At 49.7% G+C, this 16,985-nt stretch overlaps 2 protein-coding genes across 5 annotated transcripts in view; both read left to right on the forward strand.

Moving 5' to 3' along the window:
- Positions 1-11,155, forward strand: part of ZC3H7A (zinc finger CCCH-type containing 7A) — a 36,431-nt gene extending 25,276 nt beyond the window's left edge. For both annotated transcript variants that reach the window (XM_047087097.1, XM_047087096.1), the window contains exons 16-23: positions 411-592; positions 1,457-1,533; positions 2,151-2,284; positions 2,784-2,889; positions 5,293-5,401; positions 7,326-7,459; positions 9,286-9,449; positions 10,246-11,155. In XM_047087097.1, coding sequence (XP_046943053.1) covers positions 411-592; positions 1,457-1,533; positions 2,151-2,284; positions 2,784-2,889; positions 5,293-5,401; positions 7,326-7,459; positions 9,286-9,449; positions 10,246-10,435 — 1,096 coding nt within the window. In that variant the 3' untranslated portion in view covers positions 10,436-11,155. The remainder of the gene's footprint in view (positions 1-410; positions 593-1,456; positions 1,534-2,150; positions 2,285-2,783; positions 2,890-5,292; positions 5,402-7,325; positions 7,460-9,285; positions 9,450-10,245) is intronic.
- A 3,929-nt stretch (positions 11,156-15,084) lies between these two features.
- Positions 15,085-16,985, forward strand: part of TXNDC11 (thioredoxin domain containing 11) — a 60,630-nt gene continuing 58,729 nt past the window's right edge. For all 3 annotated transcript variants that reach the window (XM_047087780.1, XM_047087782.1, XM_047087781.1), the window contains exon 1: positions 15,085-15,463. In XM_047087780.1, coding sequence (XP_046943736.1) covers positions 15,207-15,463 — 257 coding nt within the window. In that variant the 5' untranslated portion in view covers positions 15,085-15,206. The remainder of the gene's footprint in view (positions 15,464-16,985) is intronic.

Raw genomic sequence — 16,985 nt, forward strand, 5'->3', positions numbered from 1 at the left:
TTTAGACCCAAATAAAACCAGAGTAGTGTTTGCCCAGGCATTTTACCCCCTGTGCTTTTTCCTTGTTGCTGTTTTGAAAGATGATGACTATTTAAAAATGTCTGTTAGTATATTTTGCTGGGAATTTTTAAGTGGTTTATGAAATTTATGTTTAATACAAAAAGGCATTATTGATGTGTAGCTTCTCATGACATGGATTTCAGTATTTTATGGCTTAATTTATGGTGTAATTATCCTCCCTCCCCCCACCCCCCGTTAATCCAACAATTGTGTAAAGGGACTTGTTTTTTCTGGTAAAGATTTAGCATGTATTTTCAGTCTAGAACTTGACGTTATATATATTTACTTATTTGTTTTCCTTTGAAAAAGCTAGGGTAGAACGATAATGTGTCACTCCATTTTTGTCTTAGGTGCCTTGTCCACATCTTGCGAGAGACAACGGTAAAATACTCCAAAATACGTTCTTTTCATGGTCAGTGTCAGCTTGATTTATGTCGCCATGAGGTCCGGTATGGCTGCTTAAGGGAAGATGAGTGCTTTTATGCGCATAGTCTTGTAGAACTGAAAGTCTGGATACTGCAAAATGAAACCGGTAGGTCGGGGCATGATTAGGAAATGGCTCCTCACCGGGCGCCTGGGCGGCTCAGTCGGTTAAGCGTCCGACTTCGGCTCAGGTCATGGTTTCAGTTCTGGGGTTCGAGCGCCGGGTCGGGCTCTGTGCTGACAGCTCAGAGCCTGGAGCCTGCTTCGGATTCGGTGTCTGCCCCGCCCCCCCACTCTTGCCATGTCTTTCTCTCTAAGATAACTAAACATTGAAAAAAAAAAAAAAAAGCCTCCTCAAACCAAGCAAGAGACTCTTAAGTCATAGTTACCAGAGGGGAGGGGGGCTGGCGGGGGGGGGGGGGGAGTAAAACAGGAGATGGGGGTTAAGGAGTGAGTGGGCAGGATGTATGGTGGGGATAAGCACCAGAATGTGTAGAAGTGCTCAATGAGTTGTTGTACCCCTGAAACTAATATAACACTGGATGTTAACTGTACCGGAATGAAGACTAAACACAGTTTAAAAAAAACGTTTCCTCAGGAGCCGTCAGGGTTTGACAAAACACTGTCAGACAACTTTCTCCGTCATCCCGATACGGCAACACCGTTCATTTTATCCTCGGCTATAGACCGTTATTTTTAGAGTGGCTTATTTTCAGAATCGCCTCATGCACTTAATTGCTGGAACCAGTTCACGCACGTAGTATGCTTTTGTGAGGTCGAGAGACTCCCTAGAAGGCATCAAGAGCCGTATTTGTAAATATCCTGTTGCGAAAAAGAGGGACGTGACGAGCATTCACCTTTGGTGACGGATTATGCTGCGTAGGGGATGGCGGGGGAGTTGAGGCTGTGATCGGGCTGGTGGACTGTTGATATGTAGAGGGTGAGCCTAAAGGAAGGCTTGTACGTTTCACAGGTATCTCACACGATGCCATCGCTCAAGAATCTAAACGATACTGGCAAAATCTGGAAGCCAGCGTACCTGGGGCTCAGGTATGTTCTCTCATAGACTCTCTGTGTTTGGTGTCCTTTCTGGAGCAGCCTAATGGAGGTCATTTGGCAGACGTGGTTTCCACTTGCAGTCAGCTTCCTTCCTTACTGTTCAGTGACTTGAGTTATTGTTTAATGTGAAAACGAATTCCAAATTTTAGGTGATCATCATAAAAAAAAAAAAAAAAATCAGCCAGCCCATGATACCTGCCAAGATTGCAGGATACAGTTTTCTTACTCAGTTTAATTGGCAAAACAACTGGGTGCTTGGACCATGGGGACCCCGGGAGTAAGGGAGGTAGACTGTTTGTGGTTCTGCGTCCCAGCTGGCAGAAGTGCTTTCTCCCCTCCACCCCCGATTTCTAGTCGTCTCCCTTCAGAGCTGGCTTTCACAAATTGAGGTGTGGCATCGATAATCTGCTTCTGTCATATTCTCTTGCATTTGGCTGGGAACTGGAGATTTTGTTATCAGATAATGTATATAATGGTCAACTCATCAAACCAGACAGTACCAGAAATTGTATGCTATTATGAAAAAAGAAATACGTGGCAATTGAGAATTTTGTTGTCAGAAAACTGGTATTCTGTTAAAAGTAAAACTTCGGTTTTAATTGTTTAAGGTACTTGGCAATCAGTTAATGCCTGGATCTCTTAATATGAAGATAAAATTTGTGTGTGCTCAGTGTCTGAGAAATGGTCAAGTCATTGAACCAGACAAGAACAGAAAATATTGTAGTGCAAAAGCAAGGCACTCGTAAGTAGTGCATATGTCTTTGTGTGTGTGTGTGTGTGTGTGCGCGCGCGCGTGCGCGCATGTGTGCACGTGTGTGTGTGTGTGTGTGTGTGTGTGTGTGTGTGTGTGTGTAAACATTGCCTGTTTCATGATTCTCTGTTACTTGGGTATAAAATCATACATATAAGAAAAAACGATTGACTTTGAAGAGAGCAGAGCAAAGTAGATAATGTAGGAGTGATTGCAAAGCAAAGGGAAGAGATTTTTACGATTTCATAGATAAGAATTCAGTCAGATTCCTGATCTTTCCTTATTGGTTCTTTGTTCAGGGTTCAAAGGGAATGTTTGTTAACAAATATCAATAGGAAGTGAAATGAGAGAATCATAAGGCATTTCTTTGAGAAGGGTTGAGAAAAATCTCTGGTCCTTCAGGTACGAACGTTGTACCTGTTCCTTTATATTCCTTATATGCTGCCTGTGCCAGTGTGTCTTTGTTTTTTCTGAACTCCATGTTTCTTAGGTGGACCAGAGATCGGCGCGCGATGAGAGTGATGTCCATCGAACGTAAGAAGTGGATGAACATTCGTCCTCTCCCCACAAAGAAACAAATGCCTTTACAGTTTGATGTACATACGTAATTTTTAAGCCACTTTTTTTTTTATTAGGCATTACAAATCATTAGAAAGTAGTAGTGATTGAGAACGAAACTTGGAGACCTTTAAATGCTCGTTGAAATGACACAATTTTCCAATGGTCCCGTTGCTTTCCTTCCCCTTTTGTGCGTGCGGCTCTGTGACAGTTTTCGGATTGACTGGGATTGGAGGAGTTACTCAGAAAAAGGAAATAGACAGTGGACTCAAGAAAGAATTACGGGCATGACCTAACTTATTTTTCAGATGAATTACTTGGGGAGTGAGTGGGGGAGAATTTCATTGAGGTCTGATTCCTTGGCTTTGACATCAAACTTGTGTTACTACGAATACTATTGACAAGTTTCTTCGAATACTATTGACACGTTTCTTTGACTCAAGTCATGGATACGAGCTAAAAGATACCCCCCTTTGTAGGCTTTTCTAAAAGTAACCCCCAGGAAAAATGTTGAGTGTGAGAGGCACGTGATCGTCAAAAACCCAGAGAACGAAAATAGCAGACCAGCTGACCGTTAGGGTAGTATTTCATTCAGGAGGTGGCACATTTCATCTCGCTACCCTCTGGTGCCTTACGTGATTTTAAAGATGACCGTCCGAGCAAAGCCCTTGAGTTGGCTCTGGACTTCGCCCTTCATGAGACAGCGGAGGGTTCCACTGTGTGAGTGAACGGGACACTTGGAGCATTGACAGGTAGTAAACTGTCTGTCCCGACGGCAGACAGGAAGAGAGATTTGCCCAGAGAAGCAGTGGGATGTATCACAGACCCCCCTTGTAAATGAGGCCCCACCCCCTCTGAATTGCCCAACAGAGTGAAGGAAGAGGAAGAGGCACGTTGATTCCCCATCACCCAGAGTGCCTTGCGTTTTGTAAACTTACGCAGGTCACCAGGTCAGTGTCTGAAGGAGGCGGTACATTTGTGTTTCATCCACCGTGGTTTTAGACCCCTCCATCCAAGTGATGTCATCAGTGGGCCTCCGAGGAGGGGAAGAAGGCTTATTGGAACCATTGGCATCTGATGCTTTAAAAGACGAGGTGGTGCGTGTGCTCCTCATTCTTTGTTAACACGAAGGCGACTGAGAATGGTTTTAGTCCAGCCGCCAGGACTTCTCATGATTCCTTATTAATCTTGGACGTGCCGTACTGCTGTGTGATGCTACGGTGGCTCATTTCCTCTTTTTTTTTTTTTCTCTTTTTATTGCTAAGGGATCCTTTTCCTAAAAGAAGAAATAATACTCTGTGTGTGCATGTGTGTAGACAGTATGGTGAGGTGGAAAGAGAATGGGCCTCAGGGTCTGCCAGAAGGGCCCTGGTCAAGTTACTCAGCCTCAGTTTGCTCATCTGCAAATGGGAATATTTACGTCATAGGGAAGATTACATGAGATGGTGTTATGTAAAAACCCAGCACAGTGGCCGGCCTCTTCTCCTTTATCTTCTCTTTTCCCTGTTCCTTGTCGTTGAACTTTCAAAGACCATGGTAAATGTCTCCCCAGTAGTACCCGACTAAGTACTTACTGGGGTTTCGCTTTATGCGGAAGATTGGAAGGCTGGGCCAGTGTCTGTTGAAGCACACACCAAGCCAAAGTTTCGTTGTACTGGAATGTGTGCTCTGTGAAGACAAGCACACTGATGCTATTTAAGAATGAGCTGTCTCAGTGATGGAGGTTTTCTTGATAGTTGTGGTCCTTAGAGACGTCTGTGTCCTGCTGATCGCTCTCACTTCATTTTCCTACCAATTTCCCTGTGTTGACTTTGTAAAAGCACAATGCAAATAACCAGAGGGGTATTATTTGAACGCTATGTAGCTGGATGGCCTGGCCACTGTCATAATCGTCTCCAGACAGTGCATAGCGAATGCGTGAGGGCTGAGTACTCGCTGCCAGTGTTGGTGATGGGTCAGCTGAGTGGCCGAGATTTTTCCCGAGACTCTTTAGTACCTGCAGCTTCTTTACTGCCTCCCAGGAGCTGACAGGGAGGCTTGGTGGGCATTAGGCAGGGAGAGCGCGGGAGCTGTCAGACCAAGGGGGCCGGAGAGCTGCGCCGTGGAGGTCAAATGCTCTGCTGCGTTAAAAGCGGATACTCTGAACAAGGGAGATTGTCGACATTTTCTTGTATGAAAATGTTCCATCTCCCAGTTCCTTACTTTTTTTCCATTGGAGATACTGTTTTGAAAAATTTCAAGATAGAAAGCTTAATCTCATCTCCTGTATGTTGGGCTTAGAGTCCATTTGAATATAAAGTAATCTTATTTAATAAGTATGTTACTCAGCACTAGCACAGAGAATAATGCTTATTTGGCCTCAGTAAAAACTAGGCAGTTTTACTGAATGTACTCTTGTCTTAAAGCATATTCTTTTTTCTTTTTTTTTTTTTTTGATACAGCTGTGCAATCATATTGCTTCCGGGAAGAAGTGTCAGTATGTTGGGAACTGCTCGTTTGCTCATAGCCCTGAGGAGCGGGAAGTGTGGACGTACATGAAGGAGAACGGCAGTAAGTTGCTGTCTTGACTGTGGCCTGTCGACCGCGAAGTCTAGCTTGCGGGGAAGTCTCCTTCCTCCTTGGAAACATGCGAGCTCACTGCGAACGCAGAGAGCGGCTCGCATCCCGCACAGTCGTGCCGTTGAGTCAGGGGAGCAGAGCCTGACCTCTGATCTGTGTTTGCTCAGGGCAGAGCTGGGTGCGGATCCGTAGGGTTGCATGTGACACAGATGTGTTCCTGAAAGGTGGTCTGGGAAGTTCAGTCCTTCCTGACCACCTGCGCCAGACCATCTGCTCCTATTGTGAATAGCCAAGCCCCCCCCCCCCCCCCCCCAAATCGGGCTAGAATCGAAAGTTTCTTCAAGGAGGCCTCACCGGGAGAACAGGCTCAGATTCAGAGGCCCGCAGAGAGAATGTGTGCCTTGGTCACACTGCATGTTCATTGTGGGAGTCTTTGAGAGGAGCCTCAGACAGCCTTTGACTTTTGAGCAGAAAGATTGGCTGCAAAGGCAGGAATTGGTGTTGTTTAGTCTCTAGCAGAGTGATGGAAATTGACCAACTGCTGAAGATCTGCGATCTCTGGATTACGTGAACCATTCAGATTTAAGCGTGTCACCTACCATGTTTAACCAGTGTTCACATTTCGGGACGTGTGGAGGGGACTCCTTCCCGCTGTCTTGTTTGGAGGAGGGACATGCGGTCGGGCCTTACTGAAGATGTTCTTGCACACCAGGGTTCTGGCGGTGATTCCTGTTACCAGTGGTCCGAACGAAGGATTTCTGGGTTATCTCTCCTCCTAGTCTGATGATGTATTGTAAGAAACACTTGGGTAGGCAACAAAGCCCATTTAAAAAAAGGTTTTTTTTACATTTTATTTTATATTTGAGAGAGAGAGAGAGAGCATGAGCGAGGGAGGGGCAGAGAGATGGAGACAGAACACGAAGCAGGCTCTAGGCTTTGAGCTGTCAGCACAGAGCCCAACGCGGGGATCGAACTCACGAGCAGTGAGATCATGACCTGAGCCAAAGTCGGACTTAGGCGCCCCCTCAAAGCCAATTTTTGGATCATAACCTCATTCCCAGATTTCCCAGCCGGGGATGAATTTGGCCAGAATTCCCCTCTCCCCCGGGGACGTTTGGCAACGTCTGGAGACGTTATTATTGTTGTGACTTAGGTGGGTTGTCCTACTGGCATCCAGCGGGTAGAGTCTGGGAATGCCGTTGAATATCCCACAGTGCCCAGGACAGCCCCCTACAGCAAAGAATTATCTGGCCCAGAATGTCACCAGCGCTGAGGTTGAGAAACCTGGCGTTAGCACTCGCCAGTACTGCTGAATGCACTTGCTCGTACTGTAGGAAGCAGCTTGTGGCCACTGCCCAAGACCTGGTCACAGTTGTGCTGTTGTAAATTGCACCCCAGCGTGTGAATCCTCAGGGATGGCGGCTTCACTCGATGGGCTCCCGTCGGGGTCAGAATCATGGTCCCAGTGGTAGTGCGTTTCTCTTTTTCAGTAGACAGTGAGGAGCATATCTGTTTGGGCCCCGAGCCGTGTAAGTGGCTATGTGGTTATGGCAGTGATCATGAGTATTTATCTGGGGGCAGTGTGAAGCATTGTGAGGCTTTCTTTTTAGCAATATCCTTATAATAGTAACTGAATTTTCAGCACCCCCAAGGTGTCTTGCAAACGTAGGGAGGAGTTAATTCATCTTGAAGACTAGTGCTTGTGGTCTAACAGTCCGGAATTTGGTTCATACCCACCAGAGTTTACCTGTTGCATGGATGTGGCCCCTCTCCACGCCTACCGTAATCCGTCTCTGTTCCACTGTCTCAGTTTCCTCTTGAAAATGTACGCCACCTGATACAAAAGGTCTGCATGATCTTGTGTGTATTTCAATGGTGTATTCAAATCTGCTGAAATCGATTCATTTTTCTTTAGTACAAGATATGGAGCAGTTTTATGAGCTCTGGCTAAAGAGTCAAAAAAATGAAAAAAGCGATGATGTAGCCAGTCAATCAAACAAGGAGAACGGAAAACAAATCCACATGCCGACAGATTACGCTGAAGTTACTGTGAGTCCCCAGGGGTCCCACTATCTTCATCCTTCTTTTCTCCTTCCCGCAGCCTGGCTCCCTGCTGCCCACGCTCCTCCTTCAGGTGGCCTTGGGCCCCTAGCTTACGCCTCCTGATTCTAGAAAATGCTTTTCCTGACTTTGGAGGCAGAGAATTTTGAGCCTAAGAGCTTGTGTCCCCTCTTACTAGCCTGTAGCCTGGGCGAGTAATCGAGCGCCCCTGAGTGGGGTTGTGATGGGTAAGCGAAGCAGGATGGGTCCTGGAGCATTTACCCCAGTGCCGGGCCCCAGAAGATGTTTGGGAAATGTGGGTGCTATGCCCGCATTCCCGCCTTACGCGCCAGCGTCTGGCCTCTGGCTCCAAGGCTCACTGGAGACATTAAGTCATCTGTGGTTTTGTACTGTTTTGGTTTTCTTTTACATTTTTTTTTTTTTTTATAAAAGTAAAGGATAATATAAATGAATACCTTGAAGCTACCATGTTAGCAGTTTGTTGTTTTTCCTTCTGTGAAATAAATAAGATGTTACAGAGTTAGAACCCCATTTGTCCCCCTTCCCAGACGGACCAGATCCAGTGTGTATTTGCCAGGCTGTGTTTACATATCTTTGACATATTTCTTCCTCATCCATGGTTCTGTCTGGCTTTTGTTTGTTTATGTTTGAGAGAGAGAAAAAGAGCACAAGCACACGTGCGAGCGGGGGAGGGGCAGAGAGAGAGGGAGACACAGAATCCGAAGCAGGATCCAGGCTCTGAGCTGTCAGCACAGAGCCCGACGCGGGGCTTGAAATCACAGACCGCGAGATCATGACCTGAGCCGAAGTCAGATGCTTAACCGACTGAGCCACCCAGGCGCCCCTGCCTGGCTTGTTTTTTAAAGATGACATGGGCGTGTGCATTATCCCGTTTCCTATTTCCCGTAATTGATTCAGCTGGATTGGTTCACGTCTGGGGCCTGGCCTTGCCCCACGTGTGTGCCTGGGGATGTGCCCTGTGAACTCTCCCTCCTGTGCCAGGGTGCAGCGCTCACTCCCTTGACACCTTGTTCCTGTGTTCCCAAAGCAGGGTCACCTGGACTTCCTGGGTCGTGAGATTTACCTGGGCTGTTCAGTCAGGTGGATCTTCATCTGTCCCCCAGACATAGTGACGATCTCGCAGGAAGCCTTCGGGAATCTGTTCTTACCTGTGTGCACATGATTCTTAGCCAGTTGGGAACCACTGCTCAGACCTTACAGCTTGCATCTGTGGTCGTACCTACAGCGACCTGAGCACAGTTCCTTCTGTGCGGTCTGTGCCCCAGGGGCAGTGTCTTCTCAGCATCTGGACTTCCCTGGTCCCTGGCACGAGTGTAGGAGGCTCACTTCAGGTGCCCTGGATGGAGCGGCTGCTGCTCCCTACGCAGCTGCAGAGCCCCGGGCTTTCACGTCCTCTCTGCTGTTCCTTAAGAGTTCCTCCTCCCCAGGGTCCTCTCATGAACCCTCGTCCTCCCCACAGACATCCTTGTTTGCACACCAGTCCGTCACCTCCCTGCCAGAGATCTCCCGGAACCTGGCCGAATCCATCACCCCCGCTCTCTGCTGCTGCCGGTGTCCTGGCCCACCTCCCGGTGTCGGGATCCCTTTCTTGGTCCTGTTTCTGACCCAGAGCTTGAGCTTGATCTTCCTGCCTGGTTCCCCCCTCTCCCACCCCGGCCAGACAGGCTCCCCGAGAGTGGAGGCGGGGTTGTAGGTCAAGTGGTGCCCAGTCTGGGTGCCCTCCCTGAGCAGCGTGTGGCCTGTCAGGGGCACACGGCACCCCTGATGGCACGCGTGTCTCTCGTGCACTCCAGGCCGACTTTCACTGCTGGATGTGTGGGAAGAACTGCAACAGTGAGAAGCAGTGGCAAGGCCACATCTCCTCGGAGAAGCACAAGGAGAAGGTGTTCCACACCGAGGACGACCAGTACTGCTGGCAGCACCGCTTTCCGACAGGGTATTTTAGTGTTTGCGATAGGTACGTAGCACCCCCCCGCGGGGACGGCGGGTCTCACGCCGTTTTCCTGGCCATTACGTCGTCGTTAGGCCAGGTCGTTGGGTCGGCGCGCGGGGATCACCCCAGGGGTGGAGTCCTCCAACACTGGATGCTCGGATCGGGGCTCAAAGTGGTGGTTGCTCCTTGGACGCTCGTTCGCCCTTCTGTGGTCATGCGACAAGAGTCACTGGTCTGCTGATACGGGTCCGAAGTGTCTTGAGATAACGGAAAAGAGAAGTACGTGCCCCAACCCCCTTCCTGTCAAGGGCGGGTCGCTAAGCACAACCTGCCCTGTAGCTGGCGTGTGTGAGTGCTGAAACTGCCTTTGAATGACTGACCAAGTGCACGTGTGGAACTTAGGTCAGAGGAGAACGTGACTCTCGCTCCTTTGTTTTCAGTGGACCTAGAACATCTTTTAGCCACCAGCCACGATTTTGAATTGCTCCTCATATTGTTAAATCACTCTTCATATTTAGTTTCCCCGTTTAGATGCACGTGATACCCCACATCACGGAAGGTGTCTTTTCCCCGCTGCCAGTTCAGATTTCCTTCCACTGCATCAGGAAGGACTGTAGTCTTTTCCGCCCCATCAATCGGTATTTCTCATTAATACATTTAAAAGTACTAATTTTCCCATTGTGGATGTCACGGCTGTGTCATAGTCACTCCCGTAGGGTTAAGGTTTTGAACTAAGGGGTTTTTTTTGCTGGTGAAGCAGGTGCTCCTCAGGTTTGTGTGAATCACTCGCGGGCACTCACCGCGCTGACTTGCCCCGCAGGTATATGAACGGCACCTGCACAGAAGGAAGCGGCTGTAAGTTTGCACACGGCAACGCCGAGCTCCACGAGTGGGAAGAGCGGAGGGACGCCCTAAAGATGAAGCTCAACAAAGCAAGAAAAGATCACTTAATCGCCCCAAATGATAATGACTTTGGAAAATATAGTTTTTTGTTTAAAGATTTAAACTAATATGCTGGCTTTTATGTATGTTACCTAATCAGAGCATCGACCAGAAAAAAATGGAAAGTGTTCTCAGGCACGTGGCAGAGAAGCCGCAGACTTTCTGCTTGTATTGGCGTCTATCGTACCTCCTGAGCAGCAACCCACAGTAGGTAGGAAAACGGGCTGTTTGACAGGTCTGGCCATGCTCTCGTGGCACCATTGGCATCGCATGGCGAAGTGACCGCTACCCGGTTGCCATCTGTTGAACAGACTTTTGGATGAAGCGTGTTGGGGAAGAGGATGAGGTTGTGTCTAAGACGACTCCTTGAGTTGGTCCTTTGGATCAGAACCACGGCGGTGAGAGAGTAGACACTAGGGCCAGAATACATGATGGATGAAATTCTTCACAGGTTTGAAACGGAACGACTTTGTTTAATATAATAAAGTTTGCTACTTATCTGTACGTAGGTTGCTAAAAAGGATTTTCTTAACTCAGATTTTAAGCCAAATAACCATTTAACACTAGTACATGTTAAATGGGGTATTTTTCTGTATTTGTATGTTTCACTATAATAAGGGAACTAAGGATAATGTGCATTGAGAATATTTTGAAAAATAATCAGTCGACTCAAATTTTATTTCTTGGTCTTTTGCTGTTTAAACGATGATTTTGAAAGATTACACTTGTACTGTTGGTATTGTGTAGTGTATGGACCAATATTGCCTGTAATAAACATTTTATATATAGAGGTCTTCCATTTTTCACTGTCATCCTTTGCCCACAAAGAATTATTGAAACTGGGACCTAACGTCACAAGATTTGATTTTTCTCAACACTTTTATTTAAGCAGTTAGTGGCAGGATGCAAATTAGACACGAAAGCGACTTTTCACTCTGTCCCGTGCTCCCCCAGATGTGGCGTGAGAAGCAGCTTCTCTGGTTCAGGGATGTGTGAACCCTTGTGGGGCTCTTCTTTGTTTCATTCAGGTGTGGGCTGTGGGCTTCTACAGATGACTGGCGTTGTTGGTTGGTGGAGAGCACCGAAGGCATGGTCAGGACGGCCGGCAGAGACAGAGACAGAGCTAAGCTGTCCTGTGGGACCCTGACCTGCTTCCGAGGCTGAGAACCCAGCGAGCTAGAAGAGAAGGGCCGACAGTCGGGCTTGGGGCTGCTACATCCTGAGGATATTACCAGTGCCGAGTCCTTGCTGGGGACGGGGGTCAGGGGGCGCGGTGGACGGACTTGGAAGACAGAGATCTGCTGGGCTGTGATGTAACCAGCCTCCAAACGGTCGGGCAAAGCCGCTCCCTCGTGACAGACAGCCTTGACTAAGCGGGTTTAGGGGGTAACAGAGAAGCGTCTTTTTTCTGCATGTGAGTCCAGCCAGGGTGGAGAGGAGGGCACAGTTGGTGGTGGTGAGACGAGACAGATAGAGCATTTAGAAGAACCAGAGGCTGCAGACGGACAAGCAAGCCCCATGACTCCTTCAAGGACAGACTGGTTTCCCTCCATGTGTGACAAGGCAGTTGGGACCCACTTGACTTGGTGGATGTGTCAGGAGTGCCTCTTATTTGCCAAATAGATAATCTGCTACAAGTGACCTTTTCTGGAGAGTAGACCAGTAGTGTAAGTTTTGTACGAGGTCTCTCTAGGCAGAAGGCCTTCACTCCGTTTTTTCTTTGTACTCGCTTCCCAACTCCTTTTTTCAGGGAGAGTAGCAGGTGTTCAAAAGTTGTCTCTGGTGTTCTGCTTCGGTTTACAGATTAAAAAGTTGGTTGTCTTGGGGCGCCTGGGTGGCTCAGTGGTTAAGCGTCTGACTCCTGATTTCCTCTCAGGTCATAATCTCCTGGTGGTGAGATTGAGCCCCAAGTCGGGCTCTGCACTGGGCTGGAGCCTGCTTAAGTTTCTCTTCCTCTACCCGTCTCCCACTTACGTGCACATGGGCTCTCCGTCTCTCTCTTAAAAAAAAAAAAAGAAAAAACAGTTGGTTGTCATCGTGTTCAGAATCCAGGCTAGAAACTCAAAGTTTGAGATCCTGTGAGTGGCCAAGATGAGAATGGAAACGCTCTTCAGTTGGCCTCGAGAGCTTAGAATTTAGACTTCTTGTGGGTGTTTGTTGCAAGGAAAGAACGCTCATTTCTGGAAAGCCAATTCTGGGGTCTTGACACAAAGTCTCCAGGAAGCATAGCCACCACTGCCTGGACCACTCAGGCTCAGGGGTCGGCTTCCCTCCCGAAATACCTGCCAACCTGGACCTCGTCAGGCACATCCTGTTGGCTGGGTAAATGCTTAGAAGCTTTAAAAGCTAATGAGCATACTTGTCTCAGGTTCTAAGAAAGCGTTTATATATGGTATATAATCTCCCTGCCCCCTTCTCCAACTCCACCCACGAGTATGGTATAAAAAGTGACCATGAAAACTCACATGCAGGTTGATGTGGACAAGTTAGGGCTGACTTAGCCCTGCAGAGCAGTGCAGCCTGACCCTGACTGCCTGGGATATTCAGAACTGAATCTGTCAGTTTCAGAAGTACATTCTGGTGTCAGAGAAGCAGCCACATGTCTACACAGAGAAAAGGAAATCAATCGCCTTTTTTAATCCAGGGTGGTTTCCTGGCCTATAAGACCTCACGTTGTATTGCCACAAGGTATTGTGGGTCTTAAGAGACAACCCACAGGCAGCACAAGTTCTTTGAACCTTATATAGGCCTGTGCAAATGACAGGTGTCTTATAGAAGTGTAGGGTAGATTCTGTCCTAGCAACCTACAGTGAATGGGGACCGGGTGACTTTTGACCATATTAGTAATACACTGTTGAATTCAGATCTACACAGGCAAATTGAGGACTAGAAATGATAAATAAGGTTAATATCAAAAATGTATTTCTAAATACATTTTTTCCCGGTGTCTATAAAAACAAGATTATAAAAAACAGTAATAGAACACGGTATTACCGGGTTTGTAATCGAAGAGGTGGAAAAGTAATAATAGCACAAGAACAGGAAGAGGGAAAAGCTAGTTTGGAGAAGTTTCCAGATCTTCCTGGAATTAAGCTAGTAGAAATCTCAAGTTGAAATTCTGAAAAAAATGTATACAGCGATCCCCAGAGCAACTGCTAAGGATAGAACAACAACAAAAAGGTTTAAAATCATTAAAGGAAGGGCGCCCGGGTGACATTTGACTCTTGATTTTGGCTCAGGTCATCATCTCACAGTTCATAGGATGGAGACCAGAGTCTTGGGATTCTCTCTCTCCGCCTCTCTCAAAATAAATAAACATTAAAAAAAATCATTAAAGGAATTAATATACTAGCAAACATCCACTTAATACAAAAGGAAGAGCGAACAAAAGGAGAGCTATAAGACAAATAGTAAAATGGTACATGTAAATAAGTTACCAACGTTTTGGGCCTCAGTGGTGGACATGCTGAATGTCCTGGGCCCCTAGCAAGGTAGCCACTGGTGGCCACATTTTATATCCCTGGAAACCAGACTCAAGGCTCACACAGCTGCCCTGTGGCAGAGGGGAGGTCTCACCCTAACTTCTGGGTCTGAGCCATGCTTTTTGTTTTTTGCCTTCAATCATAACTGCTTTGTTCCCTCTGCGTTTTATTTGCCTAGTTTGTAGTCATTTACAGAGATCTACGGCCCCCAGAGCTGTTTAATGATTAGTGCCATATGCATTTGTCCCTCTCCCTCGTGGAAACGACTCCATCCCATCTCATCCCCTGGCTTGTCCTTTACAATCACAAAACGTATTCAGAAAGGACCTAACCTTCAGTGTCAGGGAAGTGTTGAGAGTCAGCAGTGGGTCGCTGGAGCAGCTTCTTGGGGGTGGGGGTGGGGGCTGCCTCTGAGTCTGAATTTCTCACCTAGTAGCTTTGCCGCCTCAGGCAAGTGACTTTTCCAAGCCTCAGTTCTTCTTCCCATCTGTGAAGCTAGTACAGGCGGCACGCACCCTCCCCCAAGGGCTGTGGTGGAAGGGATGATAGTAGGCTTACTTGAGGCAGGTCATGGACACTGGGAGACTGCAGTAACTAAGAATAAGACCTCACTATGGGCCTGCCATTTTCCATAAATTCCATTGATCCTCAAAACAACCCTGTCAGAGAGGCACTCCTATTACCCCCATTTTACAGACGTGCAAACCGAGGCCGAGTGACCTCTCCTGCCGGCCTCACTCCTGGGTCCTTGGACACTTCTCATCTCTGCCGGTACTTTCCTTCAATACGGCGGAGATAATGAACGGTACCTATGTCCCCGGAGCCTGTACGGACTCGCGGGCGCGAATGCCGTCGTCATTATGGCACCTAAAATGCGGCAGGCCAAGCTGGGAGCCCCGACGGCCGGTGGCTGCCTGCACGCGCACTGAGCGGATCCCGGTGAGGACTGGAAAGACGCTCGACCCGCGACTGCGCAGACTCCGCGGACGGAGGGCGGGGCCTGTGGGAAGACCGCCGGGCCGCAGGTGGCACTTGCGGGGAGGCCGTCCGCGCAGGCTCCGCGGGCGAGGGGCGTGGCTCGGCCGGGGGCGGGGCTGTCAGGCGGGGCCGGCGTGCGCGCAGACTCCGTCAGCGGGGGGGGCGGGGTCCGCCGGGAGGTGCCGGCGTCCGCGCAGGCTCCGCGGGCGGGGGCGGAGCCGCCTGCGCGGGGGCGGGCTTCGCGACGGCGGCGGGGCTGACGTGGAGGGTCCGGGTTAGCGGGCGCGGCGAACTGCGGGATTGGGGAGCGACGGGCCGGGCCGGGCCCTGTGGCCCGAAGCGGCGGCGGCGGTATAAAGCCGGCGACAGGGAGCATGTAATGTCGGAATGCGGAGGCCGCGGCGGCGGCAACAGCAGCAGCAGCAGCGACGACGCCGAGGACGAGGGTGGCGGCGGCGGCGGCGGCTCCGCGGGCTCCGGCTCCTTCAGCCCGGCCCCGGCCGGAGCGTCCTCGGCGGGCCGGCTCCGCCGCGGGCTGCGCGGCGCCTCCCTCATGGCGCGCCGGCGGCCCGAGCTGCTCTGCGGGGCCGTGGCGCTCGGCTGCGCGCTGCTCGTCGCCCTCAAGTTTACCTGCAGGTGAGGCGGCCCGCGTCCCCGGGGCCCCGGCCCGGCGGCGGCGCAGGACCCGCTCCGGGCCCGCAGGGTCGGGGGTCGTCGCTGCCTTCGCGTGCAGCGACGGGCTCGACTCTCCCCAGCCTGCAGCCGAGCCCGCCACCTGGCCCGCCCGCCCGCCCGCCAGCCACCGGGAGAGGTTTTCGGGCGCTGCCCGGGGCCCCTTCCTCCCGTTTTAGCAGCGAGGGAAGTGCGCCAGCTTCTGAGCTGCTCGTCACCTGTTGGGGTTTCTTGGGGGTGCACCTGTCACTTCTGCCCAGGCTGTAGGGCCCTCATTTAACACGCATTTTGTTGCCCTTGTGCGTCGCGTGTGATGATTCACAGCCGTTGGAGCCCTTGGAGAATTCGTGCATCCATCGATCTAAAGATTATTTATCCACACGTGCCGTGCGGGGAGCGCTCATCCGGGGGAGCGTTGACGATAAAAAGTCACACTCTCCTTTCCAGTGGGTGGGACAGGCAGAAAACAACTTCGTGTCATTTTGAAGGACTTCTGGAAGTGCTGTGCAGGCAATAATAGAAGGGATACGAGGGTGGGGCAGATTGGCCTTCGCGACGGAGCGACCAGGAAGCTCATACAGGAAGGAGGAAGGGGCCAGCATTGGGAAGATTTGGGGGAAGAGTGTCCGAGGTAGAGGGAGCGCAAGTGCAAAGCGTGGGCAAGCTGGTGTTTTCCTGGAACTGGAAGGAAAGCCCGAGTAGGCTGGAGCACAGTGAACAGGAAAAATTAAAAGTTTAGGTGCTGCTTTTGGGGGAAGGGACGCAGGTACAAATGTTAATTCAAATTTCAGGAGTGTTGGGGACGTCTGGGTGGCTCAGTCAGTTAAGTATCTGCTTTCGGCTCAAGTCATGACCTCAGGGTTCCTGATTCCTGAGTTCGAGCCCCACATCCGTGCTGACAGCGCAGAGCCTGCTTGGGATTCTCTGTCCCTTTCTCAGCCCTCCCCCGCTTGGGCACTCGCTCGCTCTCAAAAAAGTAAACTTAAAAAAAATAAAATAAGACAAATTTCAGGAGTACTTTTGGTCTCCCAAGTCTTCAGTATTATCTCCCGGGACTTCCATTGTAGAAGTCTCGGTTGCAACTGACTGGCATATTAGCTAACAGGAAGGTTTCCCCTTGGAGCGTTTGTACTGAGTATGTTCTGCATAGTATGTGGCCCCCGTTGTCAGAGAGGCGTCAGAGGCTTGGGAATTTTAGTGGAAAGAGAACAGATTATAACCGCCCTTGAACATTTGCCAAGTGCCAGGTGCTATGCTGCCCGCTGGGCGAAGGGGGCTGTCCTGTCCATGTTAGTGCCCAGCAGTAGCCTGGCTTGTAGCTACTAAATGCCAGTAGCACGCAGCCCTAGATGTGATAACCGGCACTGTCTCCAGACGTTGCCAAGTGTCCCCTGGGGAACAAAATTGCCTCCTCGAGAACTGTAGCGAACATCAGTGCATGTATTCATTCAACGCATAATCTGAGAGCCTGGTCTGGACCCTTTAA

The sequence above is a fragment of the Lynx rufus genome, unplaced genomic scaffold (genome assembly GCF_022079265.1).
Source record: "Lynx rufus isolate CCGP_SWC_20201006 ecotype Redwood Valley unplaced genomic scaffold, mLynRuf1.p SCAF_23, whole genome shotgun sequence".
Taxonomy (NCBI): Eukaryota; Metazoa; Chordata; class Mammalia; order Carnivora; family Felidae; genus Lynx; species Lynx rufus.